Source organism: Ursus maritimus, unplaced genomic scaffold, assembly GCF_017311325.1.
Source record: "Ursus maritimus isolate PB19 unplaced genomic scaffold, ASM1731132v1 scaffold_13, whole genome shotgun sequence".
NCBI classification, from domain to species: domain Eukaryota; kingdom Metazoa; phylum Chordata; class Mammalia; order Carnivora; family Ursidae; genus Ursus; species Ursus maritimus.
Window position 1 is genome coordinate 11,755,388 of NW_024423675.1, and position 23,771 is coordinate 11,779,158.

Below are 23,771 nucleotides of genomic sequence, written 5' to 3' on the forward strand. Positions count from 1 at the left end.
GGAACACATTAATCTAGTTGTCATCAGGGAAAGAGAGACCCCTGGCTTTTAGACAAGATCTTGGGTAGGTCGTTTTAGTAAGGATCCTACCTCCCCCATTCAGTGACACTCTACCAAAGGCCAAACGCAAAATTTAAAAATCACGGCCAACCTAGAAGCAAATTTGAATTCCCTGTTCTAACATCTATATTTTAATGGGTCAAAGTGGTATGACTAGATGGCTTGCCCACAGTGCCCTACATGCCTCCCTAAGGGGCTACAAGACTCTTCCCACACTAGTGTGTCATATAGAAGAAGCCATAGTGTCTGTCCCCAAAGCTCCATTTCATTCTGCGAATTTGACCCCGTGTCTCTCGTACTGCCCTTTATACCAACTTGCCTGCGTTGGATCTAACTTAAGCACTCAGTGGAACAAAGAAGACAAAAACCTGTCTTCTTCAAGTTCAATAATAGTTATGCAAGTGGAACATGCTGGTATGGATTTCAAGTTCAAGACAAACCTTCTTCTACTGAGTGTGCTTATTTGAACAAAGCAGAATCAGAACCTTGGGATGACAGGATGGGATTTATGTGACAGTGCCAGCTTTCCATTGTCTTTCCTTTTCAGAAAATCATACCTGGAGTGTTTTTACAGTTTCAGACCAAAATAAACATATCTGAAAACTCCAGATAATTCAAATCGATTAAGTCAAACAATTGATTTTGTCTCCTCCACCACTGTAAACACAGACACAAACTTGGAGCTCACGCATTGTCAGAATTTAACAAGCTCTCGTGAAAAGCTCATCCTTGTAATATTTCTACAAATGGTGGTCCATTCCTCATGCTGGCCTCAGTTTCCATGGGTGCACATTTTGTGTATGGCCTCTGAGACAAGAAAGGAAGGAGTAGGAGAGGAACCTGATGAAAAGGGTCCACAGACTCTCTGTCTCAAGCATTGTCTTATCAGGGGAACAACGGTCTTTTCTACTTTGGGATTCAGAGCTCTAAGGAAAGCCTGTTCAAGGTCTCCCCAAAGCAAGAACATGGCTAAAAGTTAGGAAACCATATGAAACAGAGGAAGGCTTATTTTTCCTTCTGCTGCTAGGGACCAAAGGGAATTGAAGGAATTAAGAATTTTTCTTTGAAAGTTCACTAGATATTTGTATCTCTATCAAGACCCGACCTCCCCCCTTCACTATTTTTTTCTCAAATTAGCCTTTGAGGAGACACACATGAGACACAGTAGCTAACTCCCACCCCCGAAAATGTATTTTGTAATCAAAAACTTGATTAGAGAAACAAAATTATCCTTATTAGAGTCTATATGAGACCTAAGCAAGTCCTCCAAGCACTTGGGTGTTTATGGTCCATAAAATTAAGATTGTTCCCCACCAGGGTACCACCCCCCAACTTTTCACTCACCCCTCCCCACCCTCCCTTCCCCCACCAGGAGCTGCCTCCCATCAAGTATTAGCTGGGGCTGGTGCAGGGAGAGAAGGGGAGGGAAAGAGCAGAAGACAAACTTCTACCAGGGAATACATATATAGAACGTCTGCACACCCACGGACAGGTGGTACTTGGGAGTCTTGCTGGATCAAAGTCTTTCGAACTGGAACACACATTTTATGAACCACTACAAAAACCAAAGAGTTGTAGCACAAGTACTAAGGGAAATGTCAGGCAGCTTCTTTTCAGGCAGCTCACAAAGCAAGAGCTCTCCGCATTAATGGGCCCATCAGTCAAACCAGGTAGTGCTTTGGAATGCTGCATCCGAAGAAGGCACAGAGGGTCAGGGTGGCCCTGTGCTGGTTCTGCATTTCCCTCAATTGCTGCAAAGTGGGGACCAGAACCTGGCAAGAGGTGAGATGGGCTCTGTGCCACAGGCTTTTCCCTGAGGCCCAGCACATCACGTGCAGTCATCCATCTGGCCCACACCACAACCCCTGCCCTCTAGAAGATGGGAATCCCAACAGTTCTCCGCAGGTATCCCCAAGAAAAGACCCGGGTTCATTCCAGGAACATGGAGTCTGTGATGACTTCCAGGCTAATCTGCACCCCTGCCCCCACTCTCTGCCAGGTTCCCTCCTTGTTCACACCCCCTCACCTCTACAGTGAGAAGGGGAAGAGAAGCGGTGCTTCAGGTCTCCCCTGGAATAAACTGAGCAAGAACTGCAAGCAGAAAGAGGAAAAGAGAAATAGAGAGTCACTTAAAATCCAAGAGAGGGAACAGCAAGTTTTCCGTTTAGAAAGAACAAGTTAGTTTCCATTTAGAAAGAAGGTGGTGGGGAAGAACCTTCTACAATCAACCCCACACTGAGTGTGTATCTCTCAGTGGGGGAGGGGAAAGCTACTGGGTGAGCAACTGACCCAGGAGCAAGAGTGAACGCCAGAACAGTGGGTTTAATGATTCTTAATTAAATCTTTGAAACAAGGTAAGTTTAGAGAAATCAGGGAGAAAACTTCTCTTATCTACTGGGGTGTCCAGAAAGGTGCTAAAACTCCAGAAAATGGATGAAAGGCAAAGAAAAAGCCCACATGACAAGGAGTTTGTCAACCAAGTAGACCTGTGGCTGTTTAACTCACAGTCCTAGCCCGCACCACGTCACACGCAGAACACGGGCAACCCCTCCACACAGCTGGTGATGGTTCAGACAAGGGACTTAACCAGGAGTCAGCCAGGTGGGGCAAAGACGCTCAGCAAGCTCTAGGACACCTGACTTCTGGAACACAGAGAAGCTCTTGCCGTCTAAGGAAAACTGACGATAATCTTACAAGCTCGAGTAATTCATTTCACTCAAGATTTCTATCCTGACTCAGTCTTCTGTTCCCTCCTCTGAGTGTCTGATGTAACAGTATTTTACTTCAGCGGTTTGTACTGGTGAAGAGCAGAGTCCGTTGAAATATCTTCCTCACCTCAGTGGGCTGCAGTCTAGATCAAAGGCCAGCAAAACACAGCCCAAATGTTAAGAAGTTTCTACATTTTTAAACGGTTGGAGGGGCGCCTGGGTGGCCCCGTCAGTTAAGTGTCCAACTCTTGCTTTTGGCTCAGGTCATGATCTCAGGGTCGTGAGATCCAGCCCCACATTGGGCTCTGTGTTCAGTGGGGAGTCTGCTTGAGATTCTCTCTCTCTCTCCCTCTGCCCCTCCCCCCGCTCACCTGCGCTCTCCCTCTCAAATAAATAAATAAATAAATAATAAAAATTTTAAAGGTAAAAAATTGTTTAAAATACATTTTTAAATGGCTGGGGGGAAAAATCAGAAGAATAATATTTTGTATTAAATGAAATTCAAATGTCAATGTTTTTATTGTTTGGGTGAAACAGAGTCCTGCTCATCATTCCCAGGTCATCCATGGCTGCTTTTGCACAACAATGGCAGAGTTTAAGGAGCTGCAACAGAGCCATGGCCCACAAAGCCTTAACTATGTGATAGCTGGGCCTCCACAGAAAATGTCTGTCAACCTTTGGTCGAGATTCCTGGAAACTTAATGGTCATGACTTTGACCCCAAAGTCAGTCAGAATGTAGAAAACTTTGAAAAGACTGGGGAGTGTCTGAAAAGTGAAACAGAACTTAGGCTTAGTCCAAAGGCCGGGGACAGGCCCTGGGCACTCACCCAGCATGCCCGGGGGACTCACCAGTAGAAGTGCTCCTCCACCATCTTGGTCACTGCTCTGGAGATGGCTCTTTCGTGAGGGCCAAGGTTTTTGTTTAAATTCACTCCAAGTTTCTCTTCCAGAAAGTCAATTATGAATTCTGTGCCAGAAACTTTTTCATGATTATATTCAATCCAAGGCATTTTCCCTTGAGCAGAAAGTTTTCCACCAAAATAATTCTAAGCAGAGTAAATTTTAAAAAGAGAAAAGCAATGTTTTATTTAAATTCACTCTATGGTTAACAGAAACAAACATTCCAACCTTATATGTGATAGTGACTGTACTGTTGAAGTGAATGAACTCAGCACATAAACTCTTTAAGACTATAAAGTTACTCTTGGAGGAACAGAAAAAAAGGATTGACCTCACATGAAGACATTACTTGCTCCCACAGATTTTATCATGAGCTCTGGTATATTACAAAAAAGACCAGAGAGGAGAGGTAGTGTTGAAATGATCCTGGTAACAGTTGGTCTAGTTATAATGTAAGAACAAACCATAGATGCAAAACAGTGAAAATAAACCATGATGAGGCTCACATTGGCCAGGCTACTACAAGGACCTCATCTGAAACCCACCAGCTAATGCCTGAATAATGCTTAATACCACTACACTGCAAACAAGTGGTCCCAGAAATTATAACACTTAGGTGTAAGAAAGTGCATCCAATAGATTCAAGTCCCATGTGGGTTAAAATGTAGATTCCTGGGCCCCATCCCAGACCTCTGCATCAGAATCCTGGGAATGGTGCCCAGAACTCTGTATCCGTGGTAAGTTCCCCTTTGATTCACACCCGTGCTAGAATCTTACGGTGTCTCAGAGGACACGGTCCCATATGGGGTGGAGCAGGGGTGAGGGAGTCACACACTTTATGAACACTGGGAATTAGAGTGGGATTTGCTGCCCCCACTCCTTGGCCCGGCACTAGACATTCCCCCTGATGTGACCAGGAGAAATGTCACATACCTCTAAAAGTTGTTAGTACATCAGACATTCTTGTAATTTGTACACTAAAGATGTCAATTTACCCTATAACATAGCACCTGTTTCAGGTTAACTCTTGATACCACCCATATCATCCTAACACATACCCTTCAGGACTCTTGTCATCTGCAGACGGATTCTACCCTGCACACTGAAACTGTCTGCAGTGCAAATGAGACACAAGATCTCTGCTGCCCAAAATTATCCAGTGGTTTTTAATGGGTCTATTCTAACCCCTTCCACATAGCAGTCCAGCCCTATACCATCTAGCCACTGCCCACCTGCCCAGCCTCCTTGTTATCAATCCCTCCAGACTTATGAATTCCAACTGCCCACACCCAAACACATCAGAGTCTCTGCCACCTCTCTGACTTTGTACATGCCTTACCTTTTACAGGAATCCTTTTTCCCAACCTCTGCCAAGTTATATCCACCCTAAAACATTTAGTTCAAATTTCATCTTGTTGGTGAACTATTTCCCCAAGGTGCAACCATCACCTCCTTTCCTCCATGCTTCCACTGTACAGTGTATATTCCCCTCTTCTTATAATACTACTGTTTGTACATCTGCCTTTCCCTCTAGACCACCCCCTCCCTGAGTACTTGGTACATTTTTATCTAGACCCCTTTTGAAAACTGGAGTAACAAAAATTAATAATTGATTGTTACGGAAATGAAAGTTCCAGTAAGTTTTTGTCATCAAAAATTTTATTTTTAGATGCAGAAAAAGTATTTGACAAAACTCAACATCCGTTCATGATAAAAACTCTCAACAAAGTGGGTATAGAGGGAACATTCCACAAGAGAATAAATGCCATATGAAAAACCCACAGCTAACATCATACTCAATGGTGAAAAGCTGAAAGCTTTTCCTCTAAAATCAAGAACAAACAAGGATGTCCACTCTTGCCACTTTTATTCCACATAGTACTGGAAGTCCTAGCCACAGCAATCAGACAAGGAAAAGAAATAAAAGGCATCCAAATTGGTAAGAAGAAGTAAAACTGTCATTATTAGTAGATGGCATGATACTATATATAGAAAACCCTAAAGGCTCCACCAAAAATCTATTAGAATAAATGAATTCAGTAAAATTACAGAATACAACATTAATACACAGAAACCTGTTGCATTTCTATACATTAATAATAAACTTGCAGAAAAAAAATATTAGGAAAACAATCCCATTGACAATTGCATCAAAAGAGAAAAAAATACATAGGAATAAATTTAACCAAGGGGGTGAAAGACTGAACCTCTGAAAACTATAAGACATTGATGAAAGAAACTGAAGACCACACAAATAAATAGAAAGATATACCATGCTCATGGATTGGAAGAAATAATATTATTGAAATGTCCATACTACCCATAGCAATCCCTACCAAAATACTATTAATATTTGTCAAAGAACTAGAATGAATAATCCTAATTTGTACAGAACTATCAAAGACCCTGAATAGCTAAAGCAATCTTGGGAAAGAAGAATGAAGCTGGAGGTATCACACTCCCTGATTTCAAACTATACTACAAAGCTACAGTAATCAAAACAGTATAGGAACTGGCATAAAAATAGACACAGTGATCAATGGAACAGAATAGAGTGACCAAAAATAAACTCATGCTTATATGGTCAGTTAATCTATGAGAAAGGAGGCAAGAATATACAATGGAAAAAAGACAGTATCTTCAATAAATGGTGCTGGGAAACCTAGAGAACTACATGCAAAGGAATGAACCTGGACAACTCTGTTACACTACACACAAAACTAAACTCAAAATAGATTAAATGCCTAAATGTAAGACCTGAGACCATAAAACTTCTAAAAGAAAACAGACAGTAATCCCTTGGACATCAGCCTTAACAATATTTTTCTGGATCTGTTTTCTCAGGCAAGGGAAACAAAAGCAAAAATAAACAATTGGGACTACACCAAACTAAAAAGTTTTTGCACAGCAAAGGAAACCATCAACAAAACAAAAGGACTACCTACCAAATGGGAAAAAATATTTGCAAATGATATATCCAATAAGGAGTTAATGTCCAAAACACATAAAGAACTCCTACAATTCAACATTTTAAAATAATAATTAATAATAATAATAAGAGTTTTAAAAGGTCAATGGACCAGCACAGGCATTTTTCCAAAGAAGACATGTAGATGGCCAACAGATGCATGAAAAGATGCTCAATGTCACTAATCATCAGGGAAATGCAAATCAAAACTAAATGAGATATTACTTCATACCAGCCAGAATAGTATCAGAAAGTCAAGAAACAACAAGTGTTGGGGCGCCTGGGTGGCACTGCGGTTAAGCATCTGCCTTCGGCTCAGGGCGTGATCCCAGTGTTCTGGGGTCGAGCCCCACATCACGCTTTTCCGCTATGAGCCTGCTTCTTCCTCTCCCACTCCCCTGCTTGTGTTCCCTCTCTCGCTGGCTATCTCTGTCTCTGTCGAATAAATAAATAAAATCTTTAAAAAAAAGAAGAAAGAAAGAAAAAGAAACAACAAGTGTTGGCAAGAATGTAGGAAAAAGGAAACGCTCATGCACTGTTGGTGGGAATGTTAATTGGTAGACCCACCACGGAAAACAATATGGAGGTTCCTCAAAAAATTAAAAACAGGGGCGCCTGGGTGGCGCAGTCAGTTATGTGTCTGACTCTTGGTTTCAGCTCAGGTAGTGATCTCAGGGTCATGAGATTGAGCCCTGTGTCAGGCTCCGTGCTCTTTGCAGAGTCTGCTTGAGTTTTTCTCTCCCTCTGCCCCTCCCCCCATGTGCGTGCTCTCTCTCTCTCTCTCCCCCTCTCTCTAATAAATAATAAATAAATCTTTAAAAAAAAATAAAAACAGAAACACCATACAATCGAGTGATTCCACCACTAGGTATTTACCCAAAGAAAACGAAACACTCATTTGAAAAGATATATGCACCCGTATGTTTACTGCAGCATTATTTGCAATGGCCAAGGTATGGACGCAGCCCAAGTGTCCATCAATAGGTGAAAGCAAAAATAAGATGTGGGATGGACAGACAGATAGATAGACAGAATGGAATATTACTCAGGCATAAAAAAGAATGAAATTTTGCCATTTGCAGCACCATTCATAGAGCCAGAGAGTATTATGGTAAGTGAAACTAACAAAACACTGCATGTCAACTACACGGCAATAAAAATAAAAATAAAAAAGATCAACTGAAAAAAATGTATTTTGCTTCCCAGATAAAAAAGTAGGAGACAACATTTTAGAGACACTGTGATCGTATCTAACTAAAAATTAGATGAATTCAAAAAATATTTAAAAAAGAAACACAAAAATGTTTCAAGTAATTGGCAAGACTATGAGATGCCGATGATCCTTCCATGAACTTTAATTTTTCAGAATTGGTTATATTACTGTTAAAAGCAAAACATACTTTTTAATACTTCACTTTCCTTAATTTTCCTTAACTTCTTTAAATATAGTCAGGAACTCCTGGCCTGTTTTATTCAAGCAACTGGAGTCTGACTGGCCCACTGAGGGTAGTTTCTGAAAGTAATTTTGAGAAGAAACATGAAGAGGTAAATCCTCTATTTTTTCCAAGCTGAAGCTTCCCCGTCAGTCTGCCATAGGTGAGATTATTTCACACTTACACTATATTATCAGCACAGCAGTGAAAGCCATAGGCTTCGAGTTTAAAAATCTCATTCCATCATTTATTCAGTGCGACCCTGGTCCTCCCTGGGTCTCCCTTAATCTTTCCTGGGCCTCAGTTCCTCATCTACAGAATGGGGATAACAACAGTTGCAGGAGTAAGTGAGAAAATGCACATGAAGTGTTTGACAAGCGCCTTCGTCAGAAGTATGAACACCACCATCAGCATTCTGAAATGGAGAATGCGAGACCTTAAAAGAAATCCCAAAGTCTTGGGACACTGACTTGCTACACTAGCCATGGTCCCCTCAATTTTCAGCTAAATATATATCCATGACATTCACTGCACCCCTGCAGCCATCTTGAAAGGTCTCCCACTGGCTATATTTGAGATAATTTGAGCAACTTTAGTGGATTATAACACACTGGGGGAAAAAATCCATGTATCCACTGTTATGACATAAGAAATACATATGCTGGTCTCTGCCCCCAGTTCCAAACACAGAGCCCCTAAAAGCCTTATGAAAATGCCTAAGTGATACAAGCACTAGAAGCATCTTTTGTCTTAATGAGGGGACTCTGGGTGGGCTCCTTGGATGGCTCCTGGGTGGTAGCTGGTCACCAGAAAGACCAACCCTTGATTAGCAGCCAGGAACTTTCAGCCCCCCCCCCATTCCTCCAGAGAGAGGAGAGGTGCTGGAAATGCAGTTAATGATTGATCATGCCTATGTGAGGACACCTCCATAAAATCCCAGAAGTATGGGGTTCAGAGAGCTTCCAGATGGCCAAATCCATCCATATGGGGAGGGTGACACACCCCAACTCCACAGGGACAGAAGCTCCTACGCTCGGAGCCTCCCAGGCCTCACCCTATGTACCACTTCATCTGGCTGTTCATTTGTACCTTTTAACGTATTCTTTAATAAATTGGTGAACATAAGTGTTTCCCTGAATTCTGCGGAGGGGGAAGGATACAGTCTGTGGGACTGAGCCCTTAACCTGTGGGATATGACACTGTCTCTGGGTAGCGAGCATCAGAATTGAATGAAACTGTAGGACACCCGGATCGTGTCACAGACAGCTGCCTCCTGTGGGGGGAAAAAATCCACACATTTGGTGACCAGAAGTGTCAGAAATGAAGTGTTTTATGTTAGTACCAAAGGCAATTCACAGGAAAGAAACACACAGTAGGGAAAAACTGGGTTTTCTCCCATGTAGACAGGAAAAAAACAGAGTACTTCCCTTTACAATTGTGTATTGTAGTTTTGTAGAAAAAAATGTCCTTCTTTTTTGGAGATTCATACTGAAGTATTAAGGGGTGAAGTGTCATGATTTCTGCAGCTTACTTTCAAATGGTTCATAAAAAAATATTCACAAAGGTTTCTATAAAGAGAAATAAAGCAAGAAAGGCAATAATTGGTGAATCTGGGGGAAGGGCATATGGGTATTCCCAGTGCCAGGCTCTCAACTTGTCTGTAGCTTAGAAAATTTCAACACAAAAAGATGGGGGGTGGGAACAGCCAAGATCAGCAAATAAATAGAACATCAAAAGTTAGGGCTGGGGGCGCCTTGGTGGCTCAGTCCGTTAAGCATCTTCCTTCAGCCCAGATCATGATCCCCAGGTCCTGGGATCAAGCCCCACAGAGGGCTCCTGCCTGCCTCTCCCTCTCCCTCTGCCCCCCATTCGTACTTGCTCTCTCTCTCTCTAGTGCTCTCTCTCTCTCAAATAAATAAAATATTTAAAAGAAAAAAAAAGGGGGCTGAAAGCCAGAGCAGAGAGTTGCAAAGGAGCCTTTTTCTTTTTCATATTTAAAAAAAAGTTATTGTGTGAAATACAGGCTCCTTATACAACCAGTTAGAGCAAACGATGTAGGTATCTTTCTGTGTGTCTGGAGAAATGTACGGAAGGACGGCCCGAAGTATTAGTGATGGCAATCTCTACCGAGTAAGATGCCAGGAGATTTTCATTTCCCACTTACACTTTGTATTGTCTGAAATTCTTATAAGGACAAAACATCACCTATACGTAATCAGAAAGAAAAGGTAAAGCTATTTTCATTTTGAAAAAAAAAAATTAACCATATCTGCAGGACCTCCTTGTACCTTTTCTACAACTTCCTATGAATCTATAATTATTACAAAATGAAGAGTTTTCGAAATTGACCTAGCAATATGTGTATTCTGATTTTAAAAAGATGCAAAGATAGTAACTGTGACCAACAGACCAAGGTTTTTTTAAAAAGCCTTTGAGTTTCTACTAATGGCCATCAAATATTTATTCCAGTCTCTCTTTGGTCAAAAAGTAAAAAGAAAAAAAAAAGCTTCAAATATAAAGTCGTGCCCTTAGGAATATACCACTTTAATGTTTTCTTGTTCTAGGCACAGGGAAAGAAGGGGCAGAGCGTAGAGTTCTCTGGATCTCTGACAAAACGCCTCTGCACTCAGAGCGCAGGCGATGCCCGCCCCCCAGCACTTCCCAGGCGCCACATGCAGCAACCCAAACCCTCACCAAGGGCACGCAGGGCCCAAGGCACCCAGCGCAGGCACAGAGCTGCCTTCTAAACCACAGAACCATTTTTCTCTTACCTAAATCTCTGCCCTGAGCTGAACACCCCCTTCATTTATTTTCCACAGAGACCTCACAGAAGAAAAATCACGCCTACACCTTTCTTTAAAAAAATAAAAAATAAAAAATAAAAATACACACACGCACACACACACACACACACACACTTAATAAGAAATAGTAATTTTGCAAGGGGGTAAGTGGTCACCTGGAAGGCCTCTGCACTAGCTTCCGGCTTCCTGGGGAGACGTGCGTCCTGCTGCTCGGGTCACGCGAACTGAAAGCAGCGGTTCTGCGACACGAACAGAGGGCCCGGCTGCAGCAAAGGCAGGGCTGCGGGCCGGCAGTCAGGCTGCAGGCTCGAAGGCAAGAGGGGAAAGGGGAGCACAGCCCGGGCCGCTGGGCCGGCCCCTGCAAACGGCCGGCGGGATCCCTTCACCAAGGGGAGGGGGCGCGAGAGATCTAGAAAGCGCTCAGACTCCAGAGCACAAAATTCGGTCCGGCGCCCTAACTGCCCCAAAGCTGTCAGGCTAACCAACAGGACTGGGTCAGGAGTGGGGACGCAACAGAGACGGCAGCTGCTGGGCGGCAGCCTCTTCCTCAACGGGAGCCCCTGGGTGACCGTATCTCCCAGCGCTGGCTGCCAACGCCCAGCTCCACGATGGGCTTTCAAACGTGACCCACTGCGTCTAGCTGCTTCAGGCTTTGTCCGTCTTCAGTGCTGTTTTCTCCTCTGTTCCTGACTTAGAAAGTCCTGAATAATCGCCCTGTTCCTCTCTCCAGACAGCCCTTGCGTTCCAGTCGCCAATCATCAACAACCTCCTTCTGGTCCCCAGAAACACCGTGCCCTCCCAGAGCCCTGCGCCCGCAGCCCCGTTAGGTGCCACGCCATCGTACCGCCAGTGGGGCCTCCATAATAGCACCCACCGAGCCAAGGCGAGGCCACTCATCTCATCCCAGCACTGCCTTAGGAGGGCCACTGCCGCCCCATCCCCTCTGCTGCAGAGAAACTGGCTCAGAAAGCACAGGCCGGGGGCGTCGGGAGTTGCAGGGCTGACATCATTACCCCGGCACCCAAAAGCCTGGCCCAGCTGCTCTGTTACCAGCAAGGGAGACCACCTCCTCCCGGAGCTGCTAATTTGTCAGAGCCTACGGGTGAACCCCTGACCAGTCGGAGCCACTTGGAGAAGGGGCAGCAAACCATAGGGACTATAGTGGCTTGGGGTACCTGGGGCTCACCTCTTTTCTTACATCCCCTCAGAGGCACCCAACCTGTAGCCTAAGCTCTGGCCCTTGTCCCGTACAAATCCCCAGGCAGGGGAGCAGACATCTCTGGCAAAAAGGAAATCTCAGACCAAAGTTGACATGGGACTCATACAACCGCTATCACACAAGAGCAACAGACGGAATGTCTACACCATGAAGCAGGATTATGGGGACAGACCCATTTTAATTAGCATAACAGATATCCTGTAAGGTGTAAAAGAAGAAATTGCAATACAAACCAAGGGGGAATATTAAGAAGAAAAATATAGAAGTTGAACACAACAGATAAGCAGCACGATGGACACAAGAAGAGAATAGAGAGACACAACGGAATGTCAGAAAGACAAATCCACCCAGAAGGAAGAAGAAAAGAATGAAGGAGTATGTTCAGAGATAGAGAATATAAAAGCAGAGATTTCAGTATCCAGGTAATAAGGGACAAGAAAGAAGAAGGCTAAAACAAAAAAGAAATGGAACTATTTGAAGAAAATTAATAATTCCCCAGAATTAAAAAAAGATTCAAGACTTCATACTACAAGAGTTTAGAAAGGACCCAACAAGATACATAAAGACCCACACCAAGGCACACCATAGTGAAATTGAAGTACACTGAGATTAAATGCAAATTCTAAAAGCTTCCAGAAAGAGAGAGAAGAAAATCAGGCTAACATCAGATTTTTCAATAGCAATACTGATGAAGAAAAAGAGGGAGTGATATTTTTAAAGCCCTGAAGGAAAAGAACTTTGAACGTAGATGTTTCAAACATGAGGGCGTAATAAAGACGCTATCAGGCGTGCAAAGCCACTGGAGGTTTGCTGCATGAAGTCTCAATGCGAAAATATGCATCAAGAAAGTGCTCAAATAAAAGGATAAATAATCCTGGAGGAGAAGATATATGGGAAATAAGGCTAATCAGAAACTTCGTAAGCTTTGTTGCCTAAAAAAAGAACCAGAAGAAAAGGAAAGGATTTCCAAAATTCCAGAATTAAAACATTAGACAACAAGAAAAAAAAAAAAAATTAGCCAACAACACACTTGGGATCCGGGCTGGGAAAAGAGAGACCCAAGATTCACGTGAACCTATAAGATCCTGATATTATCAGAGGACCAACACAGCATTTGAGAAATGATAATAGGGATGAATAAACTCAAATTTGGATCGTAAGAGCAAAAACCCTAACAACAAAAATAGAATTTGTTTTAAATGATAAGAAAGTTTCTTTTTATCTATCCATTAGAAAGCAGGAAACAAGGAAAAAATTAAAAACCAAGTATAATAAGGAGGAAAAAATATTAAATAAGATGTTAGGAAAAAATAAGTTAAATAAATAAATAGGATGTTAGAGATAACTCATAGTTAAGCAATAATTACAAGTGTAAATGAAAAAACGCACCGAATAAGGACTCTTAGATTGGCTACAGGTAATACATTGCCTATGAGAGACAGATACACAAAAAAATAGAGAAAGAGGATGGAGAAGGGTATCCCAAGCAAATATGGACCACAAGAGAGCTGGAGAATCAATCTCAGTATCTGATAATATAAAATTCAAGAAGTAAAAAAAAGCAGGGACACAGCCGGGTGCTATATGTACCGGGAAAAGAAACAAAAGAGTACAAATGTGATCTTTCACACGATATGTGCTAACCATGTGATCTCTTACATAAAGCAAGAACTGACGGCAGGAAGAAAAGATAAATCAACAAATACCCGTGGATATTTGAATCCACTTCTTTCAGAAACTACTAGAACAGGCAAACAAAAAATAAGCAGAGATATACAAGACCTAAATAACCCAGTAAACAAACGCTCAAGCAAGGAAATCTAGACAGCTCTTCGCCCAAACGGAGAATACGGAACGATTTTCAACGTTCATAAAAACCAGCCACACTCTAGGCTAAAGCCTCAGTCAATTTCAAGGAATTAATATCACAGAGACTATCTGTTCTGATCACAAAATTAAAAACAGTAACAAAAATCAAAGCTTTAAAAACTTGTATATAGCTAGATATTAGGTGAAAAAGAAAAAGAGAAGGGGAAATTAAAACAAACAAACAAGGAACTGAATAACAATGAAAACACAACTCACCAAATTTGTGAGACACAACTCACAGGAAAACATTCCTCTGTTAAGTACACTGCTCTGTTCATTCTTTGATGCCAACACGAGCGAATGTTTCCCTAAAAGTCACCCAAACAGAACATGGAGCACTGTGGAAAAGCTCTCACAAAATCTACAGCTATCTCCCTTGTGGCCTGCTGGGTGCTCTGCCCCCCAGGATTCAAGAGAGACAAAATATAACGCTTTCTAACAGAAATCTCAAGGGAAAAACCACGCAGAGCAATGGTACACCCACCTTTATGAATAGCTGCCTAGGAGGCCTAGCCCAGCTTAACCTAGGCCAATTCTACGACAGGGAAAAAATACATGACCCTGAAACCTACAAAAGTCCACACCCTCTGGATCCCCCATTAAACTGGATGTAAAAATCAACAGACCCTAGAATCCAGTCTCTCCTCTAAGTATCTGCTAACGACCAGGCACTGCTAATTTCATACCCACTCCCCCAACACCAAGAGGAAACCCTTCCCACCGTGTGAGATGAGGAACTCCCCCTCTGACATTACTGTCGTGAGAATAAGACACGTGTGTACAGAAGTACCTGGTAGGGTAAGTCAGCCATCCTTAAGTAAGTTTCCATTTTCAAACAGAAAGGAGACAAACTGGGGACACCATTGTTAGGTCTTGCAAACTGATGCAAAATAATAGCATCTTTGGAGTCAATCTCTTGCTGTTTCCTGCCAAAACCAAAACAGACATGAACAGCAATCCACGTGTTATACATTCAATTCCCTCTGTTCCCCAGAGGTCCCCGGTGGGTTGTATCTCCTCAATGAAGAAGCAGATCTGTTTGTTGCGGGGGCTCACCCCACCCAGAAGCAGAGTGGAAGCTTAGCCAAAACACCAGAGAACCGCACAAATGATCACGGTGACCCCAAGGGCTTAGAGAGTAACTATGTATCAACCTCCTTGGGATAACTATAGCCTCTGGGGCAGGAAGAGCACTTGTACAGGCCCATCCCTCCTCCAGCTGGCTATGCTTCGCGGCCAGGCACAAGCCGAAAGGATAAAAATGAGAGTGTGTGTGCTTCCTGGGTGTCAGGCATTGTTCTAAGGGCTTCACGGGTATTATTTCATTTAATCTTCACAATAACTTTACAAGGGACCTACTACTGTCATCCATGGGTGATAGATGAGGAAACTGAGGCAGAGAGGATTCCCTTGCCCAAGGTCACCTTGCTAGTATATAGCAGACCCTGGACTGAATCAGGCGAGCAGAGTCTATGTTCTTGACCCCTGGACTGCACCATGAAATTGTCCCTAGACCCCAGGAATAACAGCGCAGGTTTACTCTGCTAGGAACCAAGTCTGCAGGGAATCTGAGACCCTGAATATTCTGGTCCTCCTTCCAAACTCCGTGTGCCCTCACCTGGCCTTTCACCTGTGTGATGCCAAGGAAGATGGCTTCCGGGCTCTCTTTCATCTTCTCTAGGTTCCCAGGGTCCCCACTCTCGCCACACAGCATATAACTTAATACCCCTCCCTCTTCCCTTCTGTCTCAGCCACACGTCTAGTTTTCCCTTGGCTACTTTTCTGGGTGGGAGGATTTCCCTTCTGTCTCAGCCACACGTCTAGTTTTCCCTTGGCTACTTTTCTGGTTGGGAGGATTCCCAGCTTTTCAATGGATACCTTATAATTGAGAAAATGCTAGATTCCAAGTATGGAGACCTGGGTTAAATCCAAGCCCTGCTTCCTACCAGCCACATTACCCTAGGCCTCTCTTCCTCTCACCCACAGCAAGCGAGAGCAGTACCCATTCTGCGTCAATTAGCATGAGGATTAAATTTTAAAAATCTCACATCACTCCCAGTTTAATCCCACTCCTACTTCCACCCAAGCAAGTGCAAGCTCTTTCTATCCTCCGCCCATGGAGCTCACCTCCTGCAGCGTCTGTGTTCAGTAAAACAAACTCTTTCGGAGAAGTTTACCACCAGAGCGCCCATTCCACTTAGAGTTCAGAATGACTCACTTTGAAAACACTGCTCAAGTCAAAAGAATACAAATATTTGCTGTTTTCCAGCAATATTTGCTATATAAAACAAAGACTTCCATTTAGATGAAATGTTGGGGAGGTCAGATCCTAAAACCAAGACGCCTCTTAGACTGTTCCCAGAGAGCGCAAACTAGATTTGGCAATTAACTGACTTTGTCCAGTCAAATAATTCAAGTCACAGAGTGGTATTTTCATGTAAAGTAGCCAGGCAAAAATTTAAGAACTGGAAAGAGAGGAGATAAATATAAAATCTGCTCCACTGCCAGAAACATTTAATTCTGTTAACTTGGGCCATGTCATAATAAGAATGGATGTGACAAGCGTATGCCAATGACTTTGTGTACATGATGCATATTCCTCTATTTCATTCTGAAGTAACACCACAGCGTGGATATTGTGATAGTCTGAATTTAGTTTATATTATACAGCAGATAAGGAAAGTGAAGCTCAGGGAGGTTAAATAACTTGTCCCAGGGATATCACTCTAAGATCAGGCCATTAATAGCTCCAGATCCCAAGCTCTAAGCCTTTCAACAACACTGAAATGGGCAATTTCTCAGTTAATTCTATCCAAACAGCCAGTTTGACCCGGGCCATTCAAGTCTCCAACTTTCTGATGAAAGTTATAATAGCTAATGGTGGCCAACTTTTACTGAATGCTCACTGACATGTCAAACCGTTCTAAGCAATTCACATGTGCTAACTCAGTCGACTCCATGAGGAAGGCTACTATGATTACCCCCATTTTATAGACGAGAAAACCAAGTAGCCAAGAAGCTTATTCTCATGTCCAAGGTTCCATGGTTAAAAGCAAAGTGCATGTGAAGCCACTCTGGCTCCAGCGCCCTCCTCCCACACATCAGAAACTACTCTCTAACTTAGGATCAGAGAAGCAGGTGTTTTATAAAATACCTGGACAGCTGTACTTTCCAAAGTGGCTTTATAATGAGGGTTATATAAGAGAACACCTATGGAGCAACAAGACCAGCCCCTACTCCCATCATGAAGGAGACCACAGAGGACCATGCTCCTGTGTGCGGCCGACGAGCTGTTAGTTTATGGAGGTCAGAGGTTGGCTGACTGGGGGCTGCTCAGATTCCCTAAGTTCTCTAGGACAGGCTGGGCCCAAGGGCCCCAAGTGCAAAAGAGCTACCAACACCACAACCATTATTTAGTCATTCAATTTACAAACAACACATTTTCAAATGGATTGGCTTTAAGACAGCTGCTAGGCTGTCACCACTCAGAGGAAGTAAAGGAGAGAGCTGAGGCAATATTGGGTTAAAAATACTGCCGTGGGAAAAGCAAGCATAAAATCCAAAATACCTCCTTTGGTGTTACTCCTTCATGAACCTTCCTAAGTAATTCTCACCAGGCAACTGTCCTTTACACGCTAGAGACTTGGCCACACACTCAGGTTAAGTCTCTCCGGCAGAAAATCCAAGTCAAGTGGTAACGACTTTACCATTGTCCATATCCTCAGACACTGTGATCATTTCAAGGTGTGTTTTCCATCTTGCAGATTTGGGATTGTTTTGTTTTGCCTAAACTATGGAGACAACTGACACTCAGATTTCACCCTAAATGGAAGTCCCCATCAGGTAACCTCTGAATGGCAGTCCCAGACCTTGCTCAGTCTCTCCCCCTGTCTTTCTGTGCCTCTAGAGGCTGTCAGAAACTCAGGTCCCTGCCACAGGCCTGTCTTCCCTGGGCCATGCCCCAATTCTTTACGTTTCTCTTCTTCTCCCCCGCCCCCCCCCCCAGGCTTATTTCGTCATTGCTACTTTCTAGGAGGCAGTGGTGGCGGCGGCGGGAAAAAGTGCAGACTCGGCACACACCTTCCCAGGTCTGGATCCTACTACGCTTGCTGTGTGATCTTGGGCAAGTGGTTTAACCTCCCTCCCTCAGCTGTACCTGCCTTCTCTATGAAAGGGGAATCAAGCATCCAACCACAGCGGAGAGGGATAAACGCAAGTAAAGCACATCTATACGGAGTCCCTACTAAGGGATCAAAGGTGGGCAGCCGTTTCTATTGTTTGCATGATAACAGGGTCTTCTACTCCATTATAACATATTTCCTACCCAGGCTTTAGACATCCGTCAAGAAACAAAAGCGAATAAGCCAAGGATTAAAAACATCTCTATCTAAATAAACATTCAAGTAGTCCGCTAAGCGGAGAAGGACACATCTGTGGGCAGAGGGCTCTTCTGTGTCCAGCGACCACACCTGCCAGGGCGTGGCCTGCTCCCAGGATGAGCTCTGCGCTCCTTGCTGTTTCTGCAAGGTCATTTAAGCAAGGTTTAGACTTGGTCCTATGAAGCTGTGCCTTCACTCCCTCCAGAAAGGGTTAAACCGGCAAGAAGCCACATGGTTCTGGATCCTGAAAAGGTTCTGGACTGAAATATAATTAAGAAACAACTGGGTTACCATTTAAAGTACTGCACAAATGTTTTGGTTTTTTCATACAGCTTAAAATCTAACTTGAAATAGAGTTCTAAAACTAGCAAAAATAGGAAATAATCTAGAGAAATTCACTCAAAATTCACTTTGAAAATCTTTATGTGGTTCAACTAGATGATTCGAGGCACCTGCTAAGTGAGAGAATTTAGTGCACATAATAAGCTTAAAATGAAACTTCTCAATTATGGCTAAATAATAGTGAAAGCCAATACATTTCCTCAGATCCTAATGATCTCCCACCCTCTCGGAGATTAGAAATACTCAAAATACCTAAGTTAGCCTGTCACAAAGTCCTGGAATCCCCGCAGGCCTGTTAAAGGTCACCTATCACTGTCTTTGTTTATAAGCTATTGTGTAGGACACTGTGAACACATTTGTCACTACTTAAAAAATACTGGCCAACAGGGATATACTGAGCTATTGAAAGCTGCCCGCTTCTGGTCATCTCCCAGGGACAGAGGGCTCCAATGCATGGAAATTTTAACCATAAATTGATGTTATCAGTGAGCCAAAGGACCATCCCAGGAGCCTATGGCATTACCCTATTCAAACAAAGATCTCATGTCCTTCTGGATGTACCAACAGCAGGGGCCTCCATTTTCTGGCATTTCCCAGTCAGTCCTGTAAACATTCTGCGGCAGGCAGCCGATGCAACTGTTTACGGCCCTGGGTGACTCCCGTGTTCTTGTCAAACACGCCCATGTGCTAGTCCTGTCCTCGGATCTCCTACTGTTCACACAACAATGGCACTGAAACCCCAGGATGGTGCTTAGCCTGAAATACCTGAGCAGCCGATCACCAGATTAAGGCTGCATCAAAACCGCACACTACTCTACCTGACCATGCCTCTTAAACAGGGACCCAGAGGTCTCTGGAGCTTTTGCAATTTCAGCCTTTTGATGATGTTGAAATTTGGGTAGGGATGGTGGAGAACTAACCCTTAACTAAAAGATAAGGTTAGTGGTTAATATTCCAGCATTATTACCTATAAACAAATAAGGCATTTCGTAAAAGTGTAACTTAGTATCTTCACCAGGCCTCATTCTATTGTTGCAAACACTGCACTTAGCATCTTACTAAGGGCATTTCCTAATAGACTATTTTGTTCCACAACAACCCGGAGAATTTTTGCTCTTAGCACCTTAGGACTGGGAGACAAATGTTTTCCCCTCCCACTACCAGTTTAATTCTCCTGTCAACTGGAAACTGCCCCTCAGGCCAGGTGACCACGGACTGCCTCTAGGGAAAGGTAAGGGCAGGATTCTTGGGCATTTGCGCGGCGTGACCGAGAGGCTGGCACGGTCCCCCCTCGCGCCAGCCCTGCCCTGGCCAGGTGCCCCTCTCGGCGCCCGTGCGCGGGGCCCTCTCTCCGGCTCACCTAATGACCAGGAGTTCGTGGAGCAGATACGCAGCTGCGGCCAGCAAAGCTCCCCCGGTCAAGTAAAGTGTTTTCTTCCACCAGGGATCGGAGCCCAGCCCTGCCATGATCCCACCGTAATCCTGCAAAGGGAAAGCGATGATGTCCCCATAAAAGGAGAAGGGCTCCTCGGACCCGGCCCACCAGCCGAAGAAGGAGACGCTCTGGTTCCAGCTCAGATCCACCACGCACGGCCTGGACGAGGCAAAGCCAACCCCCCAGTGCATGCTGCGCGGCTGGCTGCGGGCGCCCCTCCCAGGGCCCGCGCCGCCCGCATCGGAAGGGGCCGGAGCGGCCCGGCGCGGGCTCAGCGGCGCGCTGGGGGCGCGGGCGGCGCGGGCGGCGGCGACCGAGGCGGCAGCGGCGGCGGCGGCGGCGGCGGAGGAGGAGCAGGAAGGACGCGGGCCGCGGGCGGCGGGCCTGGCCGGCGGGGCCCCAGGGCCCGGGGCGGCAGCAGCGGCCGCCGGCTCCCCCCGCAGCGGCCTCTCCGCGCCGCTCTTTGTGTCGGCGCCTGGAGAAGGCCGCGTGATGTCATTGCTCCCCGGGGCAGGGAAACAGAGGCGGGATAAAGTCACCTACCCCGCGCCCTGCCCCCGCCCCGCATCTCCGCGGTCCGGCGGCCTCCGCCCCGGCCGGAGCTGCAGGGCTGGGCGCGCCCGGCGGGCTCCGCGCCTCCGGGCGACACGCCCGGGAACGGCTCGGCGCGCTAGGGCTAGGGCTGCGGAGGTGCCTGAAAATGCGGCTCCACCGGGAGGAAGCGGCAGTCAGGGCCCGGATCTCCGTCCCCCCCAAGCCCCGGCCCGCCCTCCGCTGTCGCTCCAGCCCCTCCCGCAGGCCCGAGAGCGCGGAGCGCGCGGGACTCACCTGGGGCCACGCGGAGTGGCAGGCTGGAAACGCCACCCGGCGGGGGCTGGGAACGAGGGCCCGGATTAAGGTCGGGAATTAGATTGTTCGGGCCATCAGGAAAGTGTATTTGCATAATTTATAAAAACACTCTTATTACAGTGCACAGTTACCTGGGTCTTGGCCGGGTGCTCACGGAGAGATGGTTGGTTTGACAAATAACAACAAAAATGTACTCTAGAGAGATTTCCCCTCCGATTGACCCCGCTCAAGGCTTTCCCCTTTGAAATAATTATCAGGAAACTCGTAGATGTGGGGTGTTCGGGTTTGTTTTCCTTTTCTTTTTGGTGCAGAAAATCTGCCAAACGTGAGTGTGTGTGTGTGCGTGTGTGTGTTCAATTTTTTTTTCCCTTTAACTTCATTTCTAATTTCATTTTGAAAAGTTAGTAAGTCCAAACAATAGGGCCAGGGCACCTGGGGGCCTCAATCGGTTAAGCTCCTGCCTTCTGCTCAGGTCATGATCCCAGGGTCTGGCTTCCCGTTAAGCAGGGAGTCTACTTCTCTCTCTCTCTCTCTCTGCCCCTCCCCGCCGTTCATTCTCTCTCTCTCTCTCTCTCTCTAATAAAAATTTAAAATTTAAAAATTAAAAAAAAAAACCAATAGGGCCATGTTTCATAGTTTTATGATACACACACACATTTTAGCAAGAGCATCAATAGCTTAAAATTGTTTGGAGGAACTGAAAAAAAAAATCAAGTAAGGGATTTATCTATCACTCCAAAGGTGAAAGATAGATATAGGAACCCTCCAGCCTTTTGTGTGAGGGGGCGACACTGGGGTAACGGGGGACTCCCTTTCTATTCTACCACACCAGGCCCTTAGAACAGCAGTGAATGCTGTCACGCTCCTAAAATATGGGCTTTTTGCCAGTGTGAAGGAGCTACGGAAGGTGCTAACCATGCACCAGCTCTTGCAGAGTCCCATACACCACCGCGTCGGGACGCGTGACCTGCCTGGAAGAAGTAGTGTGTGCGCTTGGAAGCGAAATTCTCATGAGCAGGTTTCAAGGAACCCAAGGGCCTGCTGGAGTGACGGAGGTGGTCACCAGATTCTTCCAGGGAGAGGGACCAGAAGGCTTCAGGGCCTTGTTCTCAGGAAGCAGAGTGGGCAAGTTTGGAATCAGAGCAGTAATGCTGTGTGCCAGTGTGCCTGGCTGGCTCTGTGGGCAGAGCATAGGGCTCTTGATCTCCAGATGGTGAGTTCGATCTCCACGTTGGGTGTAGCAGTTGCTTAAATAAACTTTATTTTTTAAATTTTTTAAATAAATAAATGTAAAAAAAAAGAAAGAAAGAAAGAAATGCTCTGTGCAGAGATAAGACAAGGAGCTCTGCACCAGCGATTCTTCCTTCTTCTTCTACGCCCTTCCCACATAGCACTAAGCCTTTGCTCTCATTCAATGTTGAGACAATATTTAAAGAGTGACTGTTATTTGGTACTGAATTATTTGCCTGAGTGCCCAGGTTCAGTCATGGGGCTAAGCATAAATTACCTGCAGTGAAACAATATGGAAGGCAAAAGGGAGAATCAATACTGGCAAACTCGATGTCCAGGAAACAAGTTAGAAACCAGATGAATTTAATGTTTTGATCCCAGAGAGCCACTTGCTGCATTTTAGGCTCACAGCTCTTCTGGGAGGCAGCCCTGCCCCACCCACTCCCGTGGCCAACTGCTGCTTCCTGGTCCTATCAGATCATCTTCAAGCATTACCTGGTCTTTAGTTCAAATGTGGTTTAGATCTTCAGAGACGCCCTGAAGTGAATGTCTTTTAGGTGCACATGTAAATAAAATAAAATTTCACGAGAAAAGTTAAAATGTCATTTTAATCTGATGCGGATTAAAATTTAACTTTTAGACTATGATGATGTGGCATAGAAGAAAGATTATGAAAACTCAGCTTGTATAAAAGTGAAAGGAGGCAGAGTAATCTCTGAGGAGTCAGTAGACATAAGAGGTGGACAAAAGTTTGGTATGAGAATGTCGGAAGAAAGCTATGCGGAACAAGGAAACAGCTACAGCTGTGAAGGCACACCAGCCAGGCGAGATTAGGCGAGCCCTACGTGGCCAAGCTGCTGCACAAAGGGATGCAATCCAGCCACAAAGAGAAGGAGAGTATGGCTCGGAGGCAGGGGCTCAGCTCCAGAGGAGTGGTGGTGGTGTAACTCACAGCCAGAGGGGAACTGAACGGAACTGGGTCAACAACTGAGTCTTCCACGAATGCCTCCTCACAATCCCCTGTGTAGAGCAGATCCCAGGCTGAGCCCCCAGTGGCTGTGCGGGACCCCTGCCCTGCAGGGTGAAGGTGTAGGGAGCTAAGTATGTCTGCCCTCCAGCTCCCCTCCCAGCGCTCCTTCAGCTACTGAAATGGTATGAAGACTACAGACGCCAGATGGGCATCTTCACTCCACCTCTTCGACCACCACCACCAATTCTGACAGCCTTGATGTCATACCCACGGACATTAGCTCCAACCTAGAGGGATCTTGTCATTTTTCTTTTCCAAGGACTTTGTCTTATTAACTCTAATTGAGGTTTTACAAGTCAAGAAAAGGGAAGGGACTAACAGTTATTGTACACCAGACCTGCCTGTCTGGTGATCTTTTTTTCAGTAACTTTTCAAAACAACCCATAATAGATAAGTATTGCCATCCCCATTGACAAATGAGGAAAGTGAAGCTAAGGAAGGTAAATTAACAAGTTCAATTCCTAGAGCTAAGTAATGATATAGCCAGGGTTCAAATCCACTGTGTCTTAAACCAGCAGCCCTTTGAGCTTTGCACCATCTACAT

The 23,771-nt window shown here is 44.9% G+C and overlaps 1 protein-coding gene across 1 annotated transcript in view; it reads right to left on the reverse strand.

The window, feature by feature from the left end:
- The window catches only part of FAXC (failed axon connections homolog, metaxin like GST domain containing), a 73,031-nt gene extending 52,687 nt beyond the window's left edge, over window positions 1–20,344 (reverse strand). The window contains exons 1-3 of the mRNA XM_008705012.2: window positions 20,044–20,344; window positions 14,753–14,888; window positions 3,619–3,815 (exon numbers count right to left, since the gene is read on the reverse strand). Coding sequence (XP_008703234.1) covers window positions 3,619–3,815; window positions 14,753–14,888; window positions 20,044–20,309 — 599 coding nt within the window. The 5' untranslated portion in view covers window positions 20,310–20,344. The remainder of the gene's footprint in view (window positions 1–3,618; window positions 3,816–14,752; window positions 14,889–20,043) is intronic.
- Window positions 20,345–23,771: the final 3,427 nt, after the last annotated feature.